This window comes from Chiloscyllium plagiosum, chromosome 14, assembly GCF_004010195.1.
Source record: "Chiloscyllium plagiosum isolate BGI_BamShark_2017 chromosome 14, ASM401019v2, whole genome shotgun sequence".
Classification (NCBI taxonomy): domain Eukaryota; kingdom Metazoa; phylum Chordata; class Chondrichthyes; order Orectolobiformes; family Hemiscylliidae; genus Chiloscyllium; species Chiloscyllium plagiosum.
The window spans coordinates 66,725,520-66,745,275 of record NC_057723.1 but is presented as its reverse complement, the minus strand read 5'-3'; the positions used below and the strand labels follow the sequence as shown (position 1 = coordinate 66,745,275).

The 19,756-nt window shown below is 42.6% G+C and overlaps 1 protein-coding gene across 2 annotated transcripts; it reads left to right on the top strand.

Annotated features, from left to right (window-relative positions):
- The first annotated feature begins 1,392 nt into the window (after positions 1-1,392).
- LOC122556779 (nucleophosmin-like) lies at positions 1,393-9,462 on the top strand. Of its 2 annotated transcripts, none has more exons than XM_043703940.1 (11): positions 1,393-1,498; positions 1,949-2,031; positions 2,528-2,647; positions 4,211-4,304; positions 4,550-4,662; positions 5,012-5,049; positions 5,484-5,556; positions 5,991-6,113; positions 7,265-7,372; positions 8,094-8,168; positions 9,328-9,462. In XM_043703940.1, the coding sequence occupies exons 1-11, from the start codon at positions 1,426-1,428 to the stop codon at positions 9,373-9,375; spliced, it is 948 nt and encodes a 315-aa protein (XP_043559875.1). In that variant the 5' UTR covers positions 1,393-1,425; the 3' UTR covers positions 9,376-9,462. The 2 variants fall into 2 exon arrangements, with proteins under 2 accessions (XP_043559875.1, XP_043559874.1); XM_043703939.1 differs by having other exon boundaries at positions 5,009-5,049.
- The last annotated feature ends 10,294 nt before the right edge of the window (positions 9,463-19,756 follow it).

Below are 19,756 nucleotides of genomic sequence, written 5' to 3'. Positions count from 1 at the left end.
GAGGACGTTCTGCAATTTTTATCTAGTGACAGTAAAGGAACAATGATACATTTCCAAGTGGGCCTGAAGCAGACTTATGGCAGCATTGGAGTGGAGATCGGGCTGGTGCAGTACATGGCAGCATCGGTGGCATTTGCAAGGTCCAGTGAGGACTCTGGTGAGTGTGTCAGTGGAGGTGAGATGGTGTCAAAGATTGGTGACTTTTGTTTCAGCGGCAGCAGTGGGGAAAAGGAACTCATGCCTGGCCCTCAGGCTTACAGCAGACAAGTTAGTTGAACACTTTTTCTTTATTTCTTTAGTCTACTCTCTTTAAGATAACACTAGGGAGTGGTGACAGTGTATAAAACCTTTCACTGTATTTTGTGACAAAGTACATGTGACAATAAACCAAGTCATCAGGATAGTGAGTCGCTTGAAGAGGAACATGCAGGTGGTGGTCATTATCCCATGTATCTACTGCCATTGTCCTCCCAGATGGAAGTGGTTGTGGGTTTCACAGGAGTTCTTCAAAGATCCTTGGTGAATTTCTGTAGTGCGTATTATAAATGGTACACATTGCAGGTGGAGGGAGCCAGTGTTTGTGGTGCAAATGAAGTGGGCTGCTTTCTGCTTGATGGTGTCGAGCTTCTTCAGCATTGTAGGTGCACTCGTGTAGGCAAGTGGAGAATATTCTATCAAACTCCAGCCTTGGAGATGGGAATCAGGTGAGTTACTCTTGCTATATGCCAAGCCTCTGGGCAGAGTTGGGTACTGCAGATGCTGGAGATTAGAGTGGTGCTGGCAAAGCTCAGCAAGTCAGACATCATCTGAGGAGCAGGAAAATTGATGTTTTGGGCAAAAGCCCTTCATCAGGGATTTTTCTGATGAAGAGCTTTTGCCCAAAACGTCGATTTTCCTGCTCCTCAGATGATGCCTGACATGCCAAGCCTCTGACTTGTTCTTGCAGCCACTGGTTTAACAAGGTTCAGTTCAGTTGAGTTTTGGAGAATGTCACTCAAGGTGTTGATGGGGTGGTATTCAGTGATGGTGCTGTGATTGAATGGTGGGTGTGCAAAGGAGGGTTTCCTGGCTGACTCCTCACTGACACGTAGCCAGTCCTTGTTGGTTGAGAGTGTGTTGCTGGAAAAGCACATCGGAGGAGCAGAAGAATCGACGTTTCGGGCAGGAGCTCATCATGCTTCTCGGATGCTGCACGACCTGCTGTGTTTTTCCAGCACCACACTCTCTAACCTGATCTCCAGCCTCTGCACTCCTCACTTTTTTCTCCCAGACCCTGTTGGCGTGATTGATAGCTCCGGTCCCGCCCTCTCGGCCCAGGGGCCCGCTCTGATTGGTCACCGAGCCGAAGACTCGCGAGAGTTGGTTGGGGGGGTATATAAGGCAGGCGGCGAGCGGCCGCGGGTCTTCTTCGCAAGGAACGAAGAAATGGCGGAATCTGGGTTTGAGAGTTCGTCGGCGCCGGCGGCCGCGTCGCTTAGGCCGCAGAGCTTTCTGTTCGGTAAGGCCGCCGGAGGAGGAGGAGGAACGTGCCCACGGGCCCCGAATCCCGGAGCGGGGCCGGCCCCCATGTGCCTGCTGGAACCCATGTGCAGCCCCGGGCCTCAGGCCGCGGTTGAGAGTGCGGCCGTTGGCAAGAATAAAGGTGGGGTGGGGTGATGGGAGGGCCCCCAGTGGATAGCACAGCATGGATCCACTGGATCCCGCCTTCGGGATTGAACAGGATCTGCGGTGGAGCTTGCAATGTAACTCCAGGGGCATTTAAACTGTATGCAGGGCATTTAAAAAGGTATGAGCACTGAGTGCAGTATTGTTAATGGGGGTGAAGCTGTAATAACAATCTGATAGGGCAGTGCTGAAAACCACCTGTCTTTTCAGCTTTTGAAGAGTGCACTATATTACATGTGTTTACATCTAGAATTTGTTGACTGAGGGATATTATCCTTTTCAGGGTGTGAGCTGAAGGCTGGTCATAAAGAGTACAAGATGGAGGTGGAAGATGATGATTCTGAGCATCAGCTTTCTTTGAGGACGGTGAGTGTGTCTATCGCACCTCTCACTTGTCTGACTTGTTGAAAGTGTGTAAAAACGTGCCGAATGAACGCTGATCTGTAGCCAAACCCCCCTCCTTGCACCACAGGGATTTAATTAAGGTGACAAGGTTTAAATGTGCTCAGTGGGCATATTTTTTCCGACATTGCAAATGGAACAAATGACTGTAAATCTGAATGTTGAAGTGTGGAATGTCCAGACAATATTGAAATGTGCCGGTCATGTGCATGACGAGGAATTAATAGTCTGGGCATTTTCCTTTCATAATTGAGGGAATTTTATTGTGGTGTCATTGTGTATATATTTTGTTGATTTTGAAAAGCTGGGGAATTCTAGCATGTTTGTCAAAACTTCTACTTTGAGTGTTTTGAGGGTCCTATATGTTCGATGCAAATGCTGTTTTGTACTAATGCTTGCATTTTGTGATTTCTGACATGAGGGTACCTTTATGGGCTTTCCTGTGCTTTGGCTTTTACAGGTTTGCCTTGGTGTTGGGGCAAGTGATGACCTGCATCTGGTTGAAGCAGAAGGCTTAAACTCTGATGGCAAAAACACAAAGGTGACTTTGGCAGCTTTGAAGTTGTCAATACAGCCTACAGTGAGTATCCAGTTATTAACCAAAAAGAATAATGTATCACACTACAATTGGGACACTCCGGGGGAAGGTTAGTTGTGGTTAGAATTCACTTTGGTTCCTACCATGTTGTTGAAAGCAACTGGGCATTGTCTATAAATATTAATTGGCTGCCCTTTGTATATCTAGCATCTGATGCTGCCTGAACTGCTGTGCTTTTCCAGCACCACTCTAATCCAGAATGTGGTTTCCAGCATCTGCAGTCATTGTTTTTACCTATATCTAGCATCTGTCATAATCTCAAGAGAAAGTGAGGACTGCAGATGCTGGAGTTCAGAGTCAAGAGTGTGGTGCTGGAAAAGCACAGCAGGTCAGACAGCTCCCGAGGAGCAGGAGAATGATGTTTTGGGTATGAGGCTTGGGTATGAGGGGCTGAGAGATAAATGGGAAGCGGTTAAGTCTGGCGCAAGGTAGCTGGGAATGTGATAGGTAGATGAAGGTGGGGGAAAGGTGATAGATTGGAGAGGAGAAGGAAAGGGATAGGTGGGAAGGAAGGTGGATAGGTCAAGAGGGTGGTGCAGAGTTGGAGGCTTGGGACTGGGATAAGGTGGGGGGAGGGGAAATGAGGAAATAGGTGAAATCCACATTGATCCCATGTGGTTGCAGGGTTCCAGGTTGGCAGATCAGGCGTTCTTCCTCCAGGCAGCAGGTGGTTAGGGTTTGGTGATGGAGAAGGCCCATGACCTCCATGTCCTTGGTGGAGTGGGAGGGGTGTTAAAGTGATCAGTCATGGGGTGGTGGGGTGCGTCGGTCCCAGAGATGTTCTCTGAAATAATTCGTAAATTGGCGTCCCGTCTCCCCAATGTAGAGAGACCTTATCGGATGCAACTGATACAGTAAATGATATCTGTCGAAGTACAGGAGAATTTCTGTCGGAAGTGGAAGGATCCTTTGGGGGAATCCTCATTTACCCTCCCCTACCTTATCCCAGGCTTCCCACCTATCCGCCCCCCTCTCTCTCTCTCTCTCTCTCCCTCTCTCTCTCTCACACACACGCACACGCACATACGTTTGTGGGGTGAATTTGTACTTGCAGAATTACATTTTACTTTGCTCAAAAACTGCATGAATTCATGTAAGATTCTGTAAATCTGTTTTTTAAGATTAGAATCAGTCTGACCATTGTGCCACAATGTTTTGTAATTTACATATGAAAGAACTGAAACCAGCATGAACATTCTAAAAGCTGAGAGACTTAACAAACAATCCAGGTCTTTTTCATTATATAATTTCAGTTACGTCGAACTGTAAAACTTTGCTATAAATTCTGTGTCTTACAATCTTATTCTCCACGACCACCTGATGAAGGACCAGAGCTCTGAAAGCTATTGCTTCCAAATAGACCTGTTGGACTCTAACCTGGTGTTGTGTTATTTTTAACTTTGTACACTCCAGTCCAACACTGATGTCTCCAAGTCTTGATTCTTCAAATAACTTGAATTGTATCTCTTGCCGAGGATCGACAGACAGAGCTGGGTTTGCACAGCAGAAATAACTTATTGTAATTTTTAATTGTGTTTGACACAGGTTAGTTTGGGAGGATTTGAAATGGCACCACCTGTGACATTTCGGCTCAAATCTGGAACAGGTCCCGTGCACATCAGTGGCCAGCACCTCATTGGTAAGTGGACATTATTAACATTTCTGATGGCCACGAAGTGTGGGAGGGGTTGGAGTATCACTGGCACCAAATTGTTGATATTACACTTCGGCTGGAGGAGTTGAAAGTTAGGTAGCGGGCTAGTGAGCTGTTTAATTGTCAAGAAAGACTTCTTGGATTGGATTTTGTTGTCGTTTTCTGAGGCAGTTGGGAGCCTTTGAAGGGGAGATCAGGATGGCTTTAATCCTTTTATCCTTTACTTTAAGCATTGGAGGATGACGACTTGGAGTCGGATGTCGAGGATGACAGCATGTTGGAGACCACCACACCGAAACAAGCTGTAAAGCGACCAGCTGCTGCAGCATCCAAAATATTGCCGGTGCGTGCTGGGGGCTTCGCTAAAGCTGCACCCACTGATCAACTTGTCACATGGCTTGTTAATGTGTTTCTCATCATAACTTGTATTATTTCACCATAAGTGGCCAGGGAAATGCAGTAAGTCAGTGCTTAAACCCACTGATTTGTATGTTTGTGCATTGTTTATTTGTTATTTGTGGACACTGACAATCTGTACAAAAGTTTTACTTGTCTGGATCGAAAGATGTTTTCCTTCCTTGTCCATTATATTCCTCTTCCCTGCCTTCTCTTTCTCACCACTCTTTCTTGTTGCAGTTGCATCAATAATTGCTAAAATGATTTGGTGCTAAAATGTTTCTTTTGTTCAGCAGAAGAAAATGAAAGTGGAAGACTCTGATGAAGATGATGAGTGAGTGTTAAGTGATCGTTCCTGTTGTCTTTCATAGGAAGTTTTGTAGTCTCTTTGTGAAAAAGTGCTTGATCTCTCTTGTCCCTGAAATGATCTGAGAGCAGCACAAGGGAGGCTAAAATGAGAACCAGTGCCAAAATATCAGTTTGGGAAGGAATCTGCAGTCCAGACTCCAGAGTTCAAGTCTTTATGAATTTTGAAATTTATCTGCTGCAGTGTTTTTTTTTATGCTGAATAAATTTGTTTGGTTAAATTGGCTTCATATAGATCATAAAAACCCATGATGTTAGAAGCTGTAGGTAAATGTCAATGATTCAAACTTGGTACAGATTTGTGTGACAGTGAAGCTAACACATGGGAGATCTTCCAGGGTAAGGGCTGTGTACTACCATGAAAATGTGGCTGTCTCACTGAAAGACATTTCTTTGTTGTAGAGAAGAAGAGGACGATGATGATGATGATGATGATGAAGGTGAAGATGAGAAAGTGATGACCCCGGCAAAAAAGGTAATCCTGGCACTTAAGTTGAAAGAGCTAGAGACTGGCCTTTGAAGACTTTACGCTCCTTGTCAGGGGTGCTGCAACTGTACATGCTATGGCTGCAGGATCCAGTTGCGACACAGGACCTGTAGTCTATCCAATGGCTTCTAACTGTCACTTGGGTCTACACTCTGTGTACCTGCTTTAATAGAGCACCAAAAATATGAAGTTAGTTCCAAGGTTTTGTGCGGGGACATCACCTGACAGGATTTGACATCAGCCTGTAAAATTAACCATTTGCAAGGATGATTAATGGTTTTCAAGAGGCATGAGTGAAAGGTTCTGGGAAAATTTCAGACCATGTGTCTTGACTTAGGGCTGGTAAAATCTGAGAGTGTGTTGTCTTAATAAGACACGGTCGATAGTTTTTCCAGTTAGTATCTTTTCAATGGTCTTTGCAGCCTCTTCAGAAAACTCCACTCAAGGCAACACCTGGATTGAAAGGGACTCCCAACCAAAATGGCAAAACACCCACCAAATCCACACCAGAAAACAAGCAGTCCAAAGTTAGAGACCTTTCCTTGGTATGTTTGAGAATTGCTTCTTCTATGTGTCTTGTAAAGTGGGATAATGTGTGATTTGAAAAGAACAATGATGATTGTAAGCCTTTAGTGCGGAATGTGACAAAATTCTTTGCATTTGCCTAGTTTTACCTGCAGAACATAATTAAATATCCATTAATATGTGTGTATGTGCGTGCACGCATCTATAAGACTGCAGCAACTTGACAAGACTGCTTCAATGGAATCCTCCAAATAGAGAGAGTGCATGTGGACTGTGCAGTTTTTTCCAAAATGTGCAATATAGTGATTGGAAATTAAATTCCTGAACTTCGCTGTAACTAAGGGATTCTTGGCAATGTGAGAGTCTTCATACTGCACTGACTGCATGGGATCAAAAGGGCATCTTAGCATCACCTCTAGGGCATTTCTACCCAGTTCTGATGCTCTTCAACTTTTTTTAGTTAAGAATCTTAACTGCTCTGCTTTTCTAAAAAAAATTCCATGACCTGACCTCACAGCTCCCTTTGAAGAGAATTTCAAAGACAACTTTCAGAAAAATGTAACAGCATCCATCCTGTTGAGTCCTGTCACCAACTTATAACATTCAAAAATATCATCACTCATTCTTCTGAATGCTGATTACCTTATAAGAAGAGGTTGCAACTATATCAACCTCTTCGTCGAGTAATCGGTTGAGTAAACTTCTGAACTGCTGTAAGATAAGACGACGACAACTGTGTTCCAGATATGGACTGAACAGTGCCCTGTACAAATGTAGAAGAATATCCCTACTTTTATGTTACATCCCTATTGCAATAACTAAAAACCTTCTATTTGTTTTCCTGCTTGTTAGTTGGACCTGCATGCTAACATACTGTGATTCATGAATAGAACACCCAGATCCCTTTATACCTTGGAGCAGTCTTTTCATTTACATCATGCTGTTTTTGTTCATGGTATGAGTTTTAATTAGCATTGCTCTTTGACTTTGAAACTGCCATCATTCTGTAACCTGAATGCAGACTAGAAAATTGGTAATTGACCTGATAAGCTGTGGGTCTCTGGGGTAATTGGACCACTTTGTGCAATGTGCTTGCTCTGTAAAGTTAAGAAAGGGTGTATGGAGCAAGTGTTGCTCTTAGGACAGTGCTCATAATTTGTTTTTACTCCAGACTCCGGAATCCAGTAGTAAACCCAAAACACCCAAAACCCCCAAAACCACCAAGGCTCCACTGACCATAGAAGAAATCAAGACTAAATTGAAGACCTTTTTGGAAAAGGTGAGTTGTCGGAACATACCACAGTTTCTTTAATGTACACCAACTGAAGCACTGACGTTTATAGGTAGTTTTGAGTGAGGAATCTGTGTAATGGAAACTTTATAATGGAGAATTAAAAACCATGCAAGTGAAATGGTGTACTTCAGTGCTCTTTGTTTTCTGGGTTAAATGGCTCCTTTAAAGTTTTGTTTTACACTAACATACAGCCAAATGACCATTCTTCACCGTGCAGGAGACTGGCTGTTAAATGAGGGTGGAATTACATTGAAGTCTGATCCTATCCCTTTTCCGAATACACTCTGGATATGAGGTGGTTAGTTGGTGATTTGCTCACTTCTGTCTGTGTTGCAGCTAGAGCTGAGATATTGAATTGGAATAAGTGATCTTGAAGTGTGGAGGTCTTTCCATTAATATATTTAGCAACCAGCAAAATCAGAAGGAAGGGAATTCTTGTGAATGCAACAAGTTACGATCAGGAATGTGCTACCCTGACCATCAGTTATTTTCTGGGTTATAGGAAAAGTGAACATTGTGTGGTAGCTCCTTACGTAAATGGAGTGAGCTCAATAATGTTTTGAAAGATTGTTGTCATTGAAAATATAATGTTTCCAATTGCTGTTTTATCACTTGGAATGCAGGGATGGTATGTGGTTGTGTCTGTTTGGAAATTGCAGATTCTGTATTGTGGGTATGCTGAGTATGACTCTAATCTTTTAAACAGGGTGTCAGTCTGCCCAAAATGGAGTCCAAGTTTGTAAACTTCCTGAAAAATGGCTTGAGGGTGGAAGACCCAAAGGTGAGTGCTTGACCTCAGCCTTGTTCATGAATTTTTCGGTCCATGTTGATGTGTTAACCTAGCAGCTTGCTGCAAGTTTCTTTGCTGTTGGTGAGTTGACTTATTGGGTTGTGAATACATTATAGAACAGCTGAAGTGGGCTCTTATCCCAGCTTATGGTTTGCCTGTTGCTCATAGTTTTATGTGTGTGTGAAATTTGACAAGCATACAGATATACCTGACAAGATGGGACAGTGATCAACAAATAAGATGCTATGGATAATGTTCATGTGTCTATCTCTTTTGCATCCTTTCTAAATACTTCTTCATGTCGTCCTTAAAATGTGGTAACCGGAACTGCCCAAAATACTGTAAATAACATGGTTATGGGTATTTTGCTAAGCTGGGAGGTTGATTTGCAGACATTTTGTTCCCTTTCTAAGTGACGTCTTCAGTGCTTTGCAGTCTCCTTTTAAGCATACTGTCTCTTCTGGAATTTATTTGGTTCCGTTTCTGCTGCTTCTGGTTGCTGGTTGTTTGTTGTAATGGCCAGTGTATTGGGTCCAATGCACCAGCCACTACAACGAGCTACCAGAAGCAGCAGAAGCAGACCATGAGAACTGGCACTCGAGCTACAAATCTTTACTCAAACCTTGAACTCTAAATGGCCTCACTAAAGTCTCCAGGCTGCTAAGTAGCTCTGCGATTAATAAAGCCATAGAAGTGAAGTGGCTGGATTCATACATGGATACAATTCAAAATGTGAAGTTACAGTAATCCTGTGAAAAACCTTTGGTTCAACTAGTGCATGGTGTATACTTCTAGTCTTAGAGACAATATAACAAACATTTGGACAAAATGCATTTATACAGGTAACACTAAATCCCAGCGATTTTAATTGTCAGGGGAGTTAGGGTAGGTCAGGCTGTTTTTTTTTCAAGAAAGGAAAAACTGCAGGTCATGTTTTGGTCGTGTTTGACATTGAGGTTCCATATGGCAGTGATGGTATTGTCACATCCATCAAACAACAGATGCAATGGGGGAGTTCAGTAAGTTCATGAGGGAAAAAATAATAGAAGATCTTGATGTGAAATTTATGATGCTGGTGAGGAATATGAACACCAGTTAAGTTGTATGGCTGTTCTCATACTGTGATTGTTAATACTCTTTTGTCCTATAGATGATCAAAGATCTCTGGACGTGGAGACAGACGCTGGATGGGAAGTAGAATAACTGTAGCTGTAACACCACAAAATTTGCTGTGAACGTTGTCCTTCTATTTTATCTGTCATTGTAAATAAACCAGTTCGTTTTACAATTGCCTCATTGCACAAGAATGCTTTACACTGCATCATGTAAATTAGCAGGCATCGTGACACTGGGTGAACACAAAGCTGGGTGGCAGGCTTTGAATGAGGTTTTCAGTGGGCTGAGGCAAAGATGGAGTCTGCAACACTGAGGGTGGAAATGGTAATCTTTCTCGTGGGGAAAATGATGAGGCCATTTCATTCTCAGACGCTGCTCAAAAATGAGATGATTCGGAGATGCCGGTGTTGGACTGGGATGTACAAAATTAAAAATCACAACACCAGGTTATAGTCCAACAGATTTAATTGGAAGCACGCTAGCTTTCGGAGCGACGCTCCTTCATCAGGTGAATGTGACAATCACCTGATGAAGGAGCGTCGCTCCGAAAGCTAGTGTGCTTCCAATTAAATCTGTTGGACTATAACCTGGTGTTGTGATTTTTAACAAAAATGAGATGGCGTTGAACGACTACTTGGAAACGCTGCTGAAATTCTCTGCAAGTGTTCATAGTAATATGCAATCTTGTGTTGCATCAGCAACTGGAAATTCTGTTTCTGGGTATCCTAACATTTTGTTAGTAGTTTTAAGATTAGATTAGATTCCTTACAGTGTGGAAACGGGCTTTTCGGCCCAATAAGTCCACACCAACCCTCCGAAGAGTAACCTGCTCAGACCTGTTTTCCCTCTGACTAATGCACCTAACACTATGGGCAAGTTAGGACTGCCATTTCACCAAACCAGCACATCTTTGGGCTATGGAAACCAGGGAGAATGTGCAGACTCTACACAAATAGTCACCAAATGCTGGAATCGAACCCAAGGCCCTTGTGCTGTGAAGCAGCTGTGCTAACTACTGAGCCACCGTGCCACCCCAATGGTAAGCATGACCTTTAGGCTGGTGGGGAGAGAAACAAGAATCTTGATTGAGAGTGTCTTTGTAGCCAACATAGGTTTGCCTGGGATATTAAACCCTTCTTCGTCCTGTGGTGAGTAGTGATCTGTGCCTTGAAGATTAAGACATGACTAGTCAGAATTTTATGGGCCTACAGCTGTGTCCTTGAATAAATTCTACAACAAAACTTAGCAACAGCAGAAACCTGACGTATTCAAAGCATATTGGAACTATTGAGAGTTTGTGACTTGAAGCCCTATGAGACAAATTTGACCTTGGAGTGAAAAATATTTGGAGAAAGTGAGGACTGCAGATGCTGGAGACCAGAGTTGAAAAGTGTGTTGCTGGAAAAGCGGAGCAGGCCAGGCAGCATCCGAGGAGCAGGAGAATCGATGTTTCGGGCATAAGCCCTTCAGGAAAATATTTGAACATCTCTGCTGAAGTTGTCATTATTGTGATTTGCGAAATAAAGTTTCTGTATGGTCCAAATGGGCACTTGGTGTAAGATGAGACTTATTCTAGGTTATTCTGATTGATTGCAGGATCCTGTCATTTGAAATGTTTTTATGACACATTTAAAATGATTTTGAAGTTGAGGGAAGTGCTTCTGACAGACCATATGAAAGAACAGATGGAACGGTCTGTCACTTATACCATGTCAGTTTGAAACACGGGCTATGTTAGGATTGTCCAACGTGAATGTCTGAAAAGGTATACTGGCAGAGTCAGAAATTGATAGCCTAAAGTAAAAGGATGTGGAGGTTAGGTGCATTAGTCAGGGGTCAAATGTAGAGTAGAAGGGTAGGGGAATGGGTCTGGGTGGGTTACTCTTTGGAGGGTCGGTGTGAACTTTTTGGGCCAAATGGCCTGATCCACACTGTAGGGATTCTATGATTATCAGGAAAAGTTAACCTGGCTGTGCAGCATCAATGCTGTTCCAGACCCCAGAAAATAACTTAGGCCTCCCTTGTTCCAGTCTACTCCCAACTGCAACAGCATAAATCTTCCCCTCATCTCACTAACCGTTGATTCTTAGCTGTAGTGTTTCAACTGAAATCTGTCTCCTGCCTGCAATCTATACAGAGGTTCTGCTGGGTTTGGACAGAGGAACCAAATCAACAAGTAAAGAAGGGTGGGGAGTTGTGATGGGACCTTCCAGCTTGCCTTTATGCCCCAGAATATTGCATCTAAGTTAAAATGGGGATTGATATCTCTTGGATCCCTGCTCTCCCAGATGGATTCTACCAATACATTTAAGTCAAATCTTTGCAAACACTTGACTTTCCACATGGAAATAAATTCCAACTCTTGATGTCAGATGAGTGGGCGGTGGGGGAGAAATTCCTTCAGTATCTCTGGGTCAAAATCCTGGAACTCTTTCTTAAGGGCATTGTGGGTCTTCCTATAGGACTTGGACTGCAGCAGGTTCAAGAAGGCAGGTCATCACCACCTCAGGCAATAAATGTTGGTCCAGCTAGCAAACACCTACATTCCATCGACCATCAAATGTAAATTAATTAATTGCAATATATTTATGACCTTGGTTTTGGTATGTTGAGCAAATTGAAACATTCTTCCCACATTTATTACACAAACTAATTGACAGCATTGAATCTGCACTGATTGTTCAAGCTATCTTTGTGTGCTTCGTTGTTTCACCAATACATTTCGTAAACTATTCAGTCCTTGTAAAGTTTGCTTATGAGCTTGTTTTGACCACTTTATGCTAATCTCTCTTTGTATGTCAACAGTTTCTTGGTGCTGTCTTTAGTTATTTTGAATCAGTTCCCTGTCTCTTCAGCTATTAGAAACAAATTCTCATTATGTTCTCTCAACTTTAATGGTTTAAAACACCATTTGTCTTTGACTTTCTTTACTGCAAGAGCAGTTGCAACAATTTTGGTCTGTCCACAAAACCAACGCTGCATCTTTGAAACAAGTCAAATAAATTCCAGCTCTCAGCAAAGCAGAATTGGACACAATGCTCCATGGTCCGTTTGCTATTTAATTGCTCAGTTGGCAGTGTTTCTGGCTTGTATTTAATTTTAGCTGCTACATGTCTGTCCATTTCTGCCCATCAAATGTCTGTTGTTATCCTCAGTATTTAATACAGTTGAGTTTTATCATTCATGAACATTGAAATTATACCCAAGTCATAGATCATCAAATGAGCAGTGATCCCCATTGTGTACAGTGCTCTTTGCTTTCTGTCCCTCTGACAGTTCCATAGCTCTGTAATCCTATGGATTCAGTTTTGCGATCAATCTAATGTGATGCATTGTGGAACAATTACTTTAAATCTCCTTTAATCACTTTGGTTTTAGTGAGGAAAGCTCTATTGTTTGCACTTCGTCCTTGCCCTCAGCCTCCATATGTGTTATTGTTTGTACTGTTTCACTGACAAATTAGGCAAGAACATTGCTAAATAAAAACAGAAGAAGGGTCACTGGATCCAAAACGTTAACTTTGATTTCTCTTCACAGATGCTGCCAGCCCTACAACTTCTGCTTTTGTTTGTGATTTTCGCTAAATAGTTGACCGATTCAAGAAATCATGGCACTACTTTTACACCTATTGATTGCTGCATTTATTTATCTTTGCACCTTTGAGTTTTATAGAAAATCAGCAAAGCTTGAAGTAAATACACCAGGTTAAACCTCGAACTAGGTTTTGGCTGCTATTTTCTGTCAGAGAAGGTGAGTCATCAGTGGAGGAATGGCAATTTGGGGCCAGATCCTGCAGCTCACTGATTTTTTTGGTGTCTTTAGTTAGCTAAAGTTCAAGCAGTGCTGTAAAATCATGACTGAGCTATAGATTATACGTTCAAATCCTACTCCACCTAGTGAGCACGAGTGGAGATTGACTTGAAGTCATGTGAGAAGTAGGACAGGGGTGGTCCAGTTATTGTGTTCAAAGAGGAATTGTTATCCTATTGAATGATGGAGTGGTTGAATGGCCAGCTCCTATCCAGATTACATGTGAGATGGTGCAGGAGGGGAAAGGCAATAAAAGAAGAAATGAGGAATAACTTTCTTCATTGAATGATAATAGGAACTGGAGCAAGCCATTCAGCCTGTTGGCTGCACTGAGTGCTGCTTTGCTAAATGAGAGTGCTTTGGGGTTTGGCGAAAACAGAATATAAAGATGTATATGGTAATTCAACTTGAATTCAGGGCTGATTTCAATGTTAAATTAGTTTTTTAACTAAAAGCTGTTCTATTTGGTTGGAGGTATTACACACCTGGAGCAAATAGGACTTGAACCTGGGCCAGCTGGATCAGGGGTAGGGACACTACTACTGTGTGACAGGAGGGACCCCCTGACTGTAGTTTGTTCCAGAAATGTAACAGGAATTTGCTGAGTCAACTGAAGCTGGTTAGCTGAACAACTGGTTTGATCCAGTTCAGAAGTATTGCTTTTGGGGCCAATGCAAAGGAGGTCAACCCAGTGCTACTTACTGAGTGCTGCATGACTAAATGAGAGTGCTTTCAAGTTTGGTGAAAACCAGGAGTTGGTCGAGATGAGTGTGTGGAGCTGAAAGACTGGTAGTCAGTCTCAGTCAGGGCAGTTCATAAAATGATCAATGGAAACAGCCAGTTGGTAAGTGAAGCAGAGTATTACAGTTTTCCTGTCATGACAGGAGACCTCAAGCCCATGGTGTGTTCCTCTTGTGCAGTGTGGTAAATAAGTGATGCTGTTAGGGCCCTCGTCGACTGCGTGTGCAAGACGTGTCCATCTGCAGCTACTGGCTCACCAATCTTTGGAGCTGGAGCTGTGGGTAGACTCACTGTGAAGCATATGTGATGCTGAGAATGTTGTAGATAGCATGTATAATGAGGTGGCCACACCCAGATGAGGATTGCCCAGGCAGAAAGGGAATGGATGACCTAAAGACAAAGTAAAAGTCTCAGGAAGGAAGTGTAGGAGACACCTGGGAAAGCAGGATCAACCAAGTTCATGGCAACACTGGTAGCTCTGCTGTACAGAAGGGGAGGAAAATGAGTGGCAGGGGACTCAATACCAAAGGGTACAGACAGGTACTTCAGTGACTGCAGTTGTGAATCCAAGGAGTGGTATGCTCCATATCTGATGCAATGGTTAGAGGTGTGACAGAGCAGCTGCAGGATATTAAAGTGGGAGGGAGAACAGCTAGTGGTCATGTTACACATTGTTAACCTATGTTGGTGCCTAAGGGATGAAGATCTGACAGCTAATTATAGGAAGTTAGGAGATAAATTAAAATACAAAATGTCACAAATAATCTCTGGATTGCTCCCAGTGTAAGCAGGAATACGATCAGATGAATTCCGAGGCTGGAGAAATGTTGGAGCTGGGGAAAGGTTTAGATTCTTGAGGCATTGGGACTGTTTCTAGGGAAGGTGGGACCTCTACAAGCCTGACAGGTTGCACCTGAGCAGAGCTGGGACAAATATCCTCACGGAGGCTTTTACTAGTCCTATTGCTGAGGTTCTAAACTAGTATGGCAGGGGGATGAGAACCAACGTGTAAGCTTAGATGGGTCAGATTCAAATCAAGAAACAGGAGGTAGAACATTGGTGATGTAGCCAGTGACAAAAAGACAAAAGAGACAAATAAAATGCATTCAGCAAATGAAATTGACAGGGTTGAACTGTTTATACTTCAATGCAAGGACTATTATAAACAAGGCAGATGGACTAAGTGCAGTATGGCAGCATGCTGTTGCTATATCAGAAACCTGACTAAAGGGGCAAAACTGGCAGCTAAATATCCATTGATGTACAGTTTTCTGGGATGAGGGTATCAGTATTGAGGAATTAATCACAGTTGTGAGAAGGGTTCCCTCTTTTGAGCTCAATCACACAACTAGGACTATACTACAGACCGGGAGACAGTGAGGTCTGCAGATGCTGGAGATCAGAGTTGAGAGTGTGTTGCTGGAAAAGCACAGCAGGTCGGGCAACATCCGAGGAGCAGGAGAATCGACGTTTCTAGCCGGAGCTCTTCTACACACCCCAAAATAATCAAGGGAACAGAAAGTGTAGACAAATTTCTGCCTGTTGGAGGGCATTTATAATATGAGACTTAACTATCACAATATCGACTGGATTTCAAACAAAATACGGGCATTGGGAATGTAAATTCCATGTACTGTGACCAGGAGTTTTCTTTAAACAATATGTGACCAGTCCATTAAGGAGATACAATTCTGAATTTAGCTTTGGGGAATGACAGTGGGCAAGTGTGACAGGGTTGAATATTTTGGGGATAATGACCACTATTTGGATACATTTAGTACTAGTAAGGAGAAAAATATAGATAAATCAGGACTCAAAGTCTTGAACTGGGTAAAGGCAATACAGATAAATCAGAACTAAAAGTCTTGAACTGGGTAAAGGCAAATTTTATAAAACTGAGAAGTGATTTGGCTAAGGTGAATTGAACAGGACTGCTGTTCAATTTGTGGTAAACCAGTGAGAGGCACTACAACATAAGGTCTTTAGGGCACAAAGCAATGACCCCTCTGAAAGTAAGAATGGTATTGCTAAATCTAGGCACCCATGGCTTCTACAAAAACATAGGGTAAGATTAAACAGGAAAAGAAAGTTTATGATAGTCACAAAAAATCCACACTCTGGATACCCTCTGAGTATGGAAAGTGCAAGTTTTAAAAAGAAAAAAGGAAATCAAAGAGAGGGCAGTTTAAAAAAAAAGCAACTGAGATAAGATAAACCCAAAAATGTTTTACTAGTATAAAAAGAACAAACGGATAGTTAAGGGAAACGTGGACCTGTCACCGATGAAGAAAGGAACTTGTGTGTGAAGATGCGGAGAACATGGGAAGAACTTTAAATGATTTTTCTGTCTCCATATTCAAGAAGAACGGGGATGATGTGGATATAGTAATCCAAGAGGGCACTGTGAAATATTGAATAAAATAGTCATAATGAGAGAGGAAATGTTAGAGGAGTTTGAAACCTTAAGTCTATAAGTTACCAGGACCAGATGGATTGTTGCATTGGATGTTGAAAGAGGTCCAGGTGGAAATACATGCTCTGAGGATTATTTCCAATCTTCACTAGACATAGATGAGGTGCAGGAGAACCGGATGAATGCAAAGGTATTTCCATTGTTTAGAAAGGTACGAAGGAACTGTGAATGATTATAGGTCAGTTAGTCTTATTTCGGTACTGGGCAAATTGTTAGAATCAATCCTGAAGGATTGGATGAACTGTCACATAGCAAGGCATAATCACCATAGCTTTGTTAGGGGAAGGTCATGCCTTCCAAAACTGGTTGAATTCTTTGAGGAAATGACGAGTGAAATTGATGAGGCTAGTACAGTGGATGTTGTCTACATGGATTTTAGTAAGACATTTGACGAGATTCCACATGGCACACAGGTCAAAAGAATAAAAGCCCAAAGCATATAGGGTAATGTGTCAAAGTAGTTCCAAAGTTGGCTTAATAACTAAAGGATAATGATCCATAGCTGCCCTTGTGAATAAAAAGTTGTTACAAGTAATATTCAACAGGGTTCAGTTTTTGGACGCTTGCTGATTGTTTTATGCATTAACAATTTGGACTTGAACATGGGGAGCACAATTAGAAAATTTGCAGATGGCACAATTGGCTGTGTAGTGGTTAGTGTAGAGAATAGCTGTAAGCTCCAAAATGATATAATTGGTTGGTGGAGTAGGCAGGAAAGTAGATGGAGTTCAACTCTGATAAGTGAGAGATAATGCACTTAACAATAACAGGGAATATACAGTAAACAGGAATATACTGAGAGTGGTAGATGAAGTGAGAGATCTTGGTGTGCAAGTGGTCTCTAGAGGTATTAGTAAAGATAAATTAGGTTGTAAAGAAGGCATATAGAATACTCTTATTCACTGACAAAGCTATAGAGCACAAAAGTAGGGATTATTATAATGAAACTATAAAACGCTGGTGAGTCCACAACTGTGTGCAGTTCTGGTCACTACATCACAAGAAGGACATAACTGCTGTAGAGAAAATTTATTAGAATGCTACCAGAGCTGGTGAATTGTCACTACAAGGTGAGATTGGAGAGTTTGGGATTGTTTTCCTGGGATGAAAAAAGCGAAGGAGTGAAATTTGATTGAGGTATACAAAACTGAGAGAGGAGACAAACTACCTTGGTGGACTGTTCAAAAACCAGGGTTAAAGGTTCAAGCTAAATGGCAGAAAGATTAGGAGGGATGTGAAGGAAAACATTTTTTAACCAGAGGATTGTGATGATTGGAATTTGCTGCCTAAGTTGATGGTAGAGGCAGAGACCCTAAACTCTTTAAAAAAAGTACTTGGATCTGCACCTTAAATGCTGTACACTGCAGAGCTATGGACTGTATTCAGGAAGATCAGATTAGAAATGGCATCTGGGTGTCTTTGAGTTGCTATGGACAAAATGGGCTGAATAGCCACCTTCGACCATTATAATTTCTATAGTTCCATGAAGCCTGCTGTAGAATTCAATAAGGTCATACCTGAATGAACACTTCAATGCCTTTAACCCATCCATCCCCATAACCCTATAGACTGCTGGTAATCGGAAATCTATCAATCTAATGTTAAACAGACTCAAAGATTAAGCCTCCACAGCCTGTGTTACAGAATTCCAAAGGTTTATTACACTTTAAGTAAAAATAAATCTCTCCTCATCCTGGACCTACATGACATCCCCTTTGTTTTTAAATAGTGCTGCCTGCTTTTAGATTCCACCATTAGAGGAACATTTACCTATCCATTTAAGTATTTTGTAAGTTTCAATGAAATCACCTCTCATTCTTCGAAACTTGACAGAATACAGGCCCATTTTACCCAATCTCCCTTCTTTGGAGAGTCCTACCATCCCGGGAACGAGTCTGATGAACAGATGTTGCACTGCCTCTGTGGCAATAATATCTTTCCTGAACTAAGGAGACCAAAACTACACACTGTACTCCAGGTGTGGTCTAACCAAACTTTCATACAATTGAAGCAAGATTTTACTTCTCCAGCACTCAAAACCTTTTGCGTTAAAGGCTAACATTCCATTAGCCTTCCTGACAGCTTGCTGCATCTGCATTTTAATCTTAAGTGACTTATTGATAAGATCCTAGGGACCTTTGTACAGCTACAATTTCCAACCATTTAAAAAATACTCTGTACAATTGTTTCTCTTACCATTGTGGATAACCTTACTTTTTTTTAAACATTATATTCCATCTGCCTAATTTTTGCCCCTTCACAAGTCTGTGCAAATCCTCCTAAAATCATTTTACATCTTTCTCACGACACACGGGCCCTTTTAGCTTCATATCATCCACAGATTTGTAAGTATTATATTTCCCTCTGGGACACTCTGATCCACTCCTCCTCCAGTCCCAACATCTTCCCACATCCTTCCTCGCAATTGCAAAAGGTGCCACGCCAACTCATTTACCTCCTATTTCCTCCCTCTCCAAGGTCCCTGACATAACTTCCAGGTGAAGCAGCGATATATCTGCATTTTATTCAATCAATTCTACTCTGTAGTCTCTCGTCTAAACTGGGTGGCCACTTTGCAGAACGCCTACAACTGGTCTGCAAAAGTGACTGAGCTTCCTGTTAACTGCCGCTTCAACGCGCCACCATGTTCCCACAGCAACATTTCTGTTTTGGGCCTGCCACAGTGCTCCAACAAGCCTTAGCACAAGCTCGAAGAATAACATCCTGTTTTCCACTTGGGGATGCTGCAGCCTCTAGGATTCAACAGCAACCTATCCCTAACCTCGCTCCATCCCCAATTCCCAATCCATTCAAACCTTTCCCCATCTCATCTTCACTCCCAGCCCCTCCCCATGCTCTCCTCTTGCCTGCCACATTCTCAACCAGGGAATAATCTCACTTTAAACTCTCCCTTCCCCATTTCAAACCCCTCACCAAAGTCTCACCATTCCCAGGCACACACCGACCTCCCCTGCATCCCTTCCACATTCCCAATCCCACACCAACCTCCCCTCATCTCTGTCACATTTCCACCCTCACACCAACCTCTCCTCATTTCAAAACCCATAGCAACTCCTCTTCAACCTCTTCCCATCACGACCTCATGACCAGGACCTCACCAATCCTCCTAATTCCTTGCCCATTTTTAAGGTCTCACCACACTCTCCCCATCACCCCCTCAGCAACCTTTGCAAAACCATATCCGATTCCCAGTGTCTCCTTCATCCAACCCTCCACCAACCTTTCCCAGCCTGTTCCCATTTGCAACCTCTTAGTAAACTCTCTCCAACCTGCCCTAATCCCATTCCCAAATCCTCATGAACACATCCCCAAACACTGCCAATCCCTTTCACATTCCCAACCTCTCAGCATTCCTTCCCCACCCCCAAGCACTGACCCATCTCTCCTCACTTACCCTTCTCTCTGCAGCCTCACCCCA